Here is a 9,189-nt window from a genome sequence, read left to right as displayed (position 1 = left end):
GAAAATATAACCTTGATCTCCATAGATGAGCAATGAAAGCTTGTATCAACAAGCTTGTATAACAGAAAAATTTAATTCACAAGTCTGAATTGTACATTGTGATCAATCACTTATTTAGTGTCCAATGCTAACCATGGTTAGTTATCAATCCTAGCTAACTTCTACAACTGTATAACAAACAGTTAACTAACTAGTCAGTGACTTGTGATACAAGCAACTTCCTATTCTTTGTCAATTCCACAATTAACATGCAAAGAGAGGAAAAACTAGTTACTGGAAAAGAAACTAATACACAAAGTTAAGAAGATGAACGCACAGAAAAGACCAAGAATGAGGTTTTTTGTGAATAATAGAACCACAACTTTTCCAAATTACCACTGATGTGCATCCAATGTATCGCACAATGGGCTGATGGCCAACATGCACATCTGGTTTAACATTAACTTTCACATGATAATGCCGGTACTGAATTGAATATGATATCAGATTAAACTAAACTTCAATTTGTTAATTGACAAGTTGTCAAATGTATTAAAGAAAATAATTATGGAAGAGTTTCTTGAAAGATCTTGAGTTCAATTCTACAAGTGCAAACAAAGAACAAAAAGCTAAAAAAACAATCAAAATAAACTCGTTGCTTAAGATTATGCACTGCAAAAAAAATAAAATAAATTAAGGGTTACAGAACAATCATAATACAATGATTTGCTCACTGTTCACTTTAAGAAAATGGCACAAGTTTCACCAAGATTATCAGTAGTCTTGACCATGCATTGTTAACCTTCCAAAATTGAAGCGTGTCAAGGGCGATACATAGCAATGGTGAGGATGAAAATTGAAACTCATTCAGGAATCAAGGTTACTCATTCAAGCTTAGTTACGTGTTTCGAGTGGGTGTTTGCTAAAGCTTTGAAAACAGAAGAACAATTATGTTGACGAATAATCATGACAAGGATGAATATGTTGGCTGCAAGAAACAGTAAGCTTGCAGCCCAAAGCTGTAAAAAGACATTTTTACCCTTGAATTCAAGAAGGTAACCCCACAATAACCAATGGGTTTGAGCTCCGATCCACAAAAGAATGCAAGACAATCCACTCCATTTAAGCTTCATTTTACTCCATGGGAGTATTAGAGGCAATAAGCAGAAAAACCAAACAAAGTATTGTGCGGTAATCACCTGCAAGATAAGCAGAAATCAGATGCGTGGTCCAATACATTTCTGCTCAAATATGAGGAATTGTGTTGATTAACTAGATTTAAAGGACCATTGTCATAAAGGGTTTCAATAGAGGCACAATGATGTCTGAAATAAAATAATCTAATATGTATACGTGTGTATATATATACATATATATTAGAATTAGAACTATAATTAAATGAAAATATGTAGCAATATTGGAAATTTATACTGATATACATATTAGAATTAGAGACTGTAACTTTTGATGGAAACATTTGTGTTTTTCCTATAATACCCTTATTTATTATCTTAGTCAACTTATTTCTCTATTTGCAATAACTAAATAGGAGCAAAATTCTACTACAAAATCAATAATTAAAAAAGAATGGAGGTAGTATTACTTAACAAACCTTATTGAAGGCCACAAATGATACAGTCTGCACAAATAGGCAAAATGGCAAATCCCGTGCAAAGCTGAAAATCAGAACAAGCTGAACCAAAAACTGTGGCAAAAAGGAGACAAGCTTTTCCACCACTGAAATATCATTCCCATAATGAAGATATATGTGATAGAAATAGATGGAGAAGTTGTGCCTTGGATCTGTACGAGTAAGATGATACAATAGCGCCTCATGCAGGAATTCCCATCCATATAAGCAGTAGAACAGGCCAGTACATAAAAGGAAAACCAATCCTGAGACCAGTCCAAACATTATCCTGTTCCTTGTGAATAAGCTTTTTAAGAAATTAAGTGGGGTGAACAAGCCATTCCTGTCTTCGGGTCTCTCTTTCTGAAAAGCACTCCAGTTTCGTAGGACAGGTTTCTGATCAGATGGGAAGAAGTTCGGATCAAGAACCAGGATTATAGGAATAGAATAAATTATAGGATAAATCCTGAAATGGACAACAAGTCCATACCAAAAAGCTGACTGTAACACATTACCTGCAAACCAGGGGGGAATAAGAAGGAAAAAGGGGGAAAAGAACAACATAACAAGATATATGCAAGCATCTAAAATTTTACACCTTTTACGGAAAAAAAAAAAAAAAAAAACCTTTCTTTGGTGTGTCAACCAAACAAGGCTAACAATCAAATGAAAGGCTCAGACTTAATCTTCTCAAATTGGTATTAAAACTAGAAAAGAAAACTGAGAGAGAAGTAAAAGGCATTCTGCTCTACCCCCTTAATCAAACAATATACTTATGTCATATACTGGAAAGTTTATCTTGGTATCATTCCTTTTTCTTTAAGGATACCAAAACTGCTTATAGTTAAGGGCACCCGTACCCTCATGAAACAAAGGGTAACAAATGATCCTCTTATATTATATCTTAAATTATACTATGGCTTTTCAGCTTTTAAATGCTTGGTAAGTGGAAAAAAAACAGGTCATAACATTTCAATTTTCAGTGGTGAATGCTTGTAAAAAATACTGAAAAATGGAAAGATGAAGTTATTTTGGCTAAATTCTTTACACTTATTAAAGAACGCAAAATATATTTTTGGATAGTGCTCATTTTATGACATTAAACTGTGTTTTGCAGAAAAGACCACCAACTGCTCATAAGTACTAGTATATTTTCAGGACATAGAAAAGAATATAGATTACAATGCGACAAACTGAACATTGCTATAACAAGCTAACAGCACCATCAATTTAATCCAATACAGAAGCAGAACCATACCTTTCATAAGACAGACTATGATCCACAATAGCATGGCAGAAACAACGGGTTCACAGTTCCCACGTGTCCCAATGGTGAACGTAAATGGATTCAAAAGCCATGACATGACAGAATAGTTGCAGAGGTTTTCAGGAACCTTCTGCAGCTTTAGAATATAATAGATAAAATATCCCACAAGAATATCTGCATTTAAGAAACAATAAACATTTGCTTAGGTGTAACAAATGGAAGACCATTCAGCATATTCATTGCTTAGCAACACAATAATTAAGGTCCCGTTTACTTTGTGAAAACATATTCTATTTTCATTTTCTAAAATTTGTGTTAATTTGACCTGTTAACAAGCACAGGTAAGAGACTTTTGATGTGAATATGTGCATTTCCGGAAACAATGAAAATGTAAAAAAAAAAAAAATGGTTTTATTATTTCTGGAAATGCATCATCTTTAACAAGCATTTCATCTTCTCTCCATCACAATGATTCACTTCAAAAGTTCTCATCAAGGTAAAATGAAAATACTTCACAAAGTAAACAGACCCTAAAATTTATTGCAGCAAAAAGGTCCCTTAGATCAACCCAAAACAGAAATTCCTCAATCCACGTCTCACACTCGCAACACTTTGTCCTTTGTAACTTTGACTATAAGATGGAGCGACATTTTCTGTTTTCTTTTTCTTTATTTTGGCTTTGATAGAAAGAACATTCTTATCTCAGAACTATAAAAGGTGAAATTGATCGGAACCAAAAATGGGTATGCATTAATTAATCATATACAAGGATTTGTCTCACCTAAAATGGGGAGTAATTTTAGAAGTCTATAGTTATAAGTTATATAACTAGAGAGCATCTAAGGAGGTCCCAGTAAAATAGAGGACATCAATGATCCTCTCACCAATAACCCCTACATTGGACTAGAATCTGAATCTTCTCCAGGAGAGCTCTCTCTAACCCCTCTCTGGCCTTCCTATCTCTCTCCAAATTCCTCTCTTGCTCTCTATCTCCTAATTTCATAATAACCTGTTATTAACTCCTCACCTTCTTTTTTCTCTAAAGTACATCCCTCGTCTAGGAGAAGCCAGATTCTATATTCTATATAAAAGAATATGCATAATCACTGCCACAAAAAACATTTGGAATGCATTTGGATAACCAGGTTAATTGAGCACTTAATGAATAATCGGTTGTCAGATATGTCCTTAAGTATAAGGTATGATCCAGTTTGGAGATACAACTTAATTAAGCGCTTATAGCATGATCATTTATCATAGAAGTGCTTACACATAACCTATTTCTACAATAAAATATACAAAATTAAAAAACAACAGCTATTACGTAATTGGTCCATGTCAAAGAGAATGACAAAATTTTGTCGAGGCCTAACACAACCCTCACATTTTACCCAAGTTTGGGTATGCATAGCAAGGCCAACATGAAAAAAAATAAAAAAAAATAAAATAGATTTCATGTAAGTTGTTTTCGTATCCTGAAGAGTTTGCCAAAATAAGCTAAAAACAACTTATAGACGTGACATAGGTTATTTCCTTGAGCTCTGTCAAACAATCTCACAAGTGATTATGTGAGTAGATAAATAAACTCAAATAAGACAACGCAAATAATCCTTGCATTAATCATATGCAAGGATTTGCCTCAACTAAAATGGGAAGTACACTTTACAGAGGAAAGAGCATAGTTATAACTAGGTAGCAGCTACGTCCCAGTAAAACTGAGAACAACATTACCTCGGTCACAAATTATCTGTTAAATTGGTCTTGAATCCAAATTCTCTCCAACCCCTCTCCGGCCTTTCTATCTCTCTCTCCAAATTCCTCTCTTTCTTTCTATCTCCTAATTTCATAATAACAAGTTATAATTCCTCACCTGTTTTTCTCTCTAAAGTGCATCCCTCATCTAGGAGAATCCAGATTCTACATAGAAGAACATACATAATCGCTGCCACATAAAACCTTTCAATCTACCTCCACATAAGCTCTCACAAACCAACACATGGAATACCGTTTGATAACCAGTTTAATTGAGCGCTTAATTGAATAATCGGTTATCACACAAGTCCTTATGCAGCATAAGCTATGGCCATTTTTGGATAAACAACTTAATTAAGCCCTTATGTCTTACAGCATAAGCATTTCTAATGTAAGTCCTTATGTATAATCTATTTCTACAACAAAAGTAAAAAAAAAAAAAAATAATAATTATTTCAAGTAAGTTATTTTCATAAGCTATCCTGAAGAGTTTTCAAAAAATAAGCAAAAAAACAACTTATACAAGTTGTAAGCACTTATTGAAATAAGCTAAAATGAGTGGACAAGCTATATAAAAAGATGGATGATACCTGCAGAAGAGAAGAGAAACTTTCCCCAAGAGCGATGAATGAAGTGATTAGGAAGAAGAAGAAAAGCGAGGAGAGGAGAATAACGATAAGTAGTTCTTTGATAAGGAGAATAACCAGAAGCAACAAGAGAAGCCGCATCAGAAAACACGATGTAATCAACGTCAGTGTATCTAACTTCCATGTGCGCATCTTGCCATTCTCCGTAGAGGATTAGAATCACGCGGAAAATTGCAGAGAATGTAAGAAGTGAACGAATATCTAACCATGTCATTGGTGACTGTTTCGTCGCCGGTGGTGGCAGAAGGATCTGAGAAGTTTTTGACGGCGGAGGATACAAACCGGTTGGTGGAGCGAAATCTTATTTCTTTGTTTGGGTTCAGTTGGCGAATGATCTGGTTAACTGAGCAAGTACCAACAAACCCAATAAAAAAAAAAATGAGCAAATAGTCACTTTAGTCCCTGACTCTGCCCCTCGCTGTCACATAGGTCCCTGACTCAGGATTAAATACAAACAAGTCCCTGACTCTACACTTCCGTTATCACTTTAGTCCCTGCCGTTAAAAAAATCTGTTAAGTGATGATGTGGCACGCTGACAAGGAGTATGCCGTGTCACAGGGACTAAAGTGAAAGTAAAAAATGGTCACTTTGGTCCCTGAATCGAAAATCAATATCCTCAATTTACTGTTAAATCCCTGACTGAGTATACTTATTGTCAGTTAGGTCCCTGAATCGAAAATCAATATCCTCAACTTTATGTTAGGTACTTGACTGCGTATACTTACTGTCAGTTAGGTCCCTGACAGTAAACACGAAATTTCATTAAGATCCTTAGCAAGTTGTTAGTTTAACATGCTACTTACTGACAACACTAAGGTATCTGTATATATCAGAAATAGTTTTATGGTTTGTTTTCATAGTCTAATAAAAATATACACAGATGGTGTTCTTGTTTTTTAGCATATCATTCATAGAAATATCAAATATAAATGCCCAAATATGGTGCAATCTTTTGACTACTCTGCGGTTGTCATTAATGACTTAATAGTTATGTTATGGAAACATTTTTTTTTTATTAAACTATGGAATCATTTTTATAAGTGTTATAATAATATTTTGGTATTTAGCATAGATACCTTAGTGTTGTCAGAAAGTAGCATGTTAAACTAACAACTTGCCAAAGATCTTAGTGAAATTTCGTGTTTACTGTCAGGGACCTAACTGACAGTAAATATACACAGTCAATGAGCTAACAGTAAGTTGAGGATATTGATTTTCGATTCAGGGACCTAACTGACAGTAAGTATACACAGTCAGGGATCTAACAGTAAATTGAGGATATTGATTTTCGATTCAGGGACCAAAGTGACCATTTTTTACTTTCACTTTAGTCCCTGTGACACGTCATACTCCTTGTCAGCGTGCCACATCATCACTTAACAGATTTTTTTAACGGCAGGGACTAAAGTGATAACGGAAGTGTAGAGTCAGGGACTTGTTTGTACTTAATCCTGAGTCAGGAACTTATGTGACAGCGAGGTGCAAAGTCAGGGACTAAAGTGACTATTTGCTCAAAAAAAAATCGTACATTTAAAATCAACTTAAATTGAAAAAAAATTGCTTTTCCCATGTATAAAATTACAAAAAAATAAAACACATGGAAATTTTGCAACGGCAATTAACTGTCGTTGAAACAACGGTAGTTAACTATCGTAGCTATCAGTAATGCAGTCGATGCACGTTTTGAACAAGTCAATTTTTCGGTCTGTTTTTTTTTTAAGGAAAAAAAATCCGGTCTGTTATGACCTGTAATGCAAAACAACTATGAGGTCCGGATACTTGATACGATACAGATACGATACAATACGACGCCGATACGATTTTTTTTTAATTCAAGAAACGATACAGCCGGGCTACTTTAATAAAAAAAATTAAATTTAATTAAACTAGATTAAAACTCATAATACAAACTATGGACTAAAATAAAAAAAATTAAAAAAAAAAATTGTCGCAAAACCGTGATCTAACAGACATAGAACAACAATAAGGTACAACAATGAAATTGTCTTCACATGACAATCAACAATACCAACATTCTCAAAACAACACAAACATGTGTTTATCAATATTATAGGAATCTCTCTTAAAATTCATATTTAACTCATCTTCAGTTAAAAAATTCCAATGACTTTCCACAATTTCTTTTTGATTCCAATAATTTCATTTTCTTTTTCTTTGAATGACATAGAATTTTCAGATTTTATTATCTGTACAAAATTTTGGTTTAATAGGTATGAGGATACTCTAGAGGTAATATTCAAAAACAAAGATCTCAAAAATTTACCGATAAAGAAAAAATTGAAATTAGTACCAATGATTTGAACTAATCCATCAATCTATTGTTGTTAGAGTCAAATCTATGTTTCATGTCTTCCATATTCTTCTTGTTTCCATTCTCTTTGATTTATTTTCCAAACTATCATTTTATAAAGAAAGAGGCATGCAGTGCCTTTCGTTTTCCTTACTGTTACCATTTTTTGTATATACTCTTCAAAAACTCTTGTTATTTGTTTAGTCTCATTTCATATTAGGGTTTAGGGTTTAACACGTTTTCTCAAACTAAAAAGAAAATGGAATGTGAGAAAATGATAATAAAGAAATGTTATCTCATGGTGATGCTTTCAAACAAATGAAAAGATTTGTATATGTTCTAATTCTATTCTGATTTCTAAAATTTATTTTGTGTACCAAAACTTATAATTTGGATCGTAAAGGACACTGATCTTTCTATTTGATTATGCAGGAACAATGACCGAAAGTTTGGAGTTGGAACACTCATTTGAGCAAGAAAAAAAAAGCATGCGGACCAAAGGTTGAAGTTTTAACACTAATTTTTTTTTTTTTATTTTACGTAAATGTGGCTTGCAAGTTATATGTGGCTCATACAGTCTAGCTCCATTTTTTATGGACCCTGTATTCAATTCCTTTAAAAAGCTATGGCTCAAATCTTTAGACTTAAACCCTCCATTTTTTTTGGACTTTATGCGACACTATTTGATTTGATATTTAACCATAAGAAGAGTAGTGCTAACAACCCTCTCTTTTCAAAATTAACACTCACTTTTTATTAAATAAAACTCATTAATATTAAAACTTTAAATTAGTTATATATAATTTCAACTCACTTGGGTTGGTTTGGTGGTGTTGGGTTCGGACCTTGGAGGGTACTTCTCTCAAGTTCAATTCTCGTTCAATTCTCTCCGATGCCAATTTTTTATTTTATCACTCAATTCTCTCCGATGCCAATTTTTTATCACTCATATTGCAAAAAAGATATATATAATTTCTTATCACTCATATTGCAAAATAGTTTTGCATGTCTATTCAATTACATATCATTATTTATTACATATTTGTATAGGCCATAAAAAAATTACATATTTGAATAGGTATTTTAGAGAATTATATTATGATTATTTAAATAAATAAGATTTGAGCTTTTATTTGTTGTAGATGAGTCAAATATAGTTTAACGTTGTGACAATGAATGCAGGTTGATTCACGTTGATCTTTTTGATCACACATGTGATTTGTACCGAGTCCTTGTATCAAGCAATGTCTTTTCAAATTTGGAGATAGAATTACCTTTAACATTAATGATAACAATGGCTTGTTGCTTTGGCTTTTAAGTCACATGCTTTAGTTCCTTGGCCCTTAAGAAACAGATGGTACAATTGTGTCTCCTTCTATAGGAATGTTCATTTCAGAGTATCTCACATCTATAGATTATAGGGAAGGAAACTTTTGTGCAGATTGTTTAGCAAATATAGGTCACTCTACTTGTTAATACTTTTGAATGGTGGCATAGTATTCCGGAGCCCATTAGAAGGGAGTACACTAGGAATAGGATGAGAATACCTAACTTTAGATTTGTATATTTATGACAAGGTTTTGGCCTAGTCTCCATTTTCTA

The 9,189-nt window shown here is 33.3% G+C and overlaps 1 protein-coding gene and 1 long non-coding RNA gene across 2 annotated transcripts; one reads left to right on the top strand and one right to left on the bottom strand.

The window, feature by feature from the left end:
* Positions 1 to 525: 525 nt before the first annotated feature.
* Positions 526 to 5,640, bottom strand: LOC146898401 (GPI mannosyltransferase 1-like). The gene is made up of 4 exons (XM_085735995.1): positions 5,219 to 5,640; positions 2,868 to 3,050; positions 1,592 to 2,124; positions 526 to 1,178 (listed from the first exon to the last, which is right to left on the bottom strand). Exons 1-4 carry the CDS (start codon positions 5,487 to 5,489, stop codon positions 864 to 866), a joined length of 1,302 nt encoding a protein of 433 aa, XP_085592121.1. The 5' UTR covers positions 5,490 to 5,640; the 3' UTR covers positions 526 to 863.
* Positions 5,641 to 7,920: 2,280 nt separating this feature from the next.
* On the top strand, positions 7,921 to 9,189 carry LOC146898400 (uncharacterized). Its single transcript, XR_015022981.1, has 2 exons — positions 7,921 to 8,088; positions 8,770 to 9,189. It is a non-coding gene; the product is annotated as an uncharacterized LOC146898400 (long non-coding RNA).

Source organism: Medicago sativa, chromosome 8 (genome assembly GCF_051527215.1).
Source record: "Medicago sativa cultivar Bolivia chromosome 8, Bolivia_mono, whole genome shotgun sequence".
Taxonomy (NCBI): domain Eukaryota; kingdom Viridiplantae; phylum Streptophyta; class Magnoliopsida; order Fabales; family Fabaceae; genus Medicago; species Medicago sativa.
Note: the sequence above shows the minus strand (reverse complement) of the source record. Positions and strands in the feature narration are given on the sequence as shown.

Coding starts and splice junctions, on each gene's coding strand:
- LOC146898401 (XM_085735995.1), bottom strand. CDS start 5,489: ATGACATGGTTAGATATTCGTTCACTTCTTACATTCTCTGCAATTTTC. Junction 2,125..2,867: donor CATAGTCTGTCTTATGAAAG/GTATGGTTCTGC, acceptor CCTGGTTTGCAG/GTAATGTGTTACAGTCAGCT. Junction 1,179..1,591: donor CATTTGTGGCCTTCAATAAG/GTTTGTTAAGTA, acceptor CTTATCTTGCAG/GTGATTACCGCACAATACTT.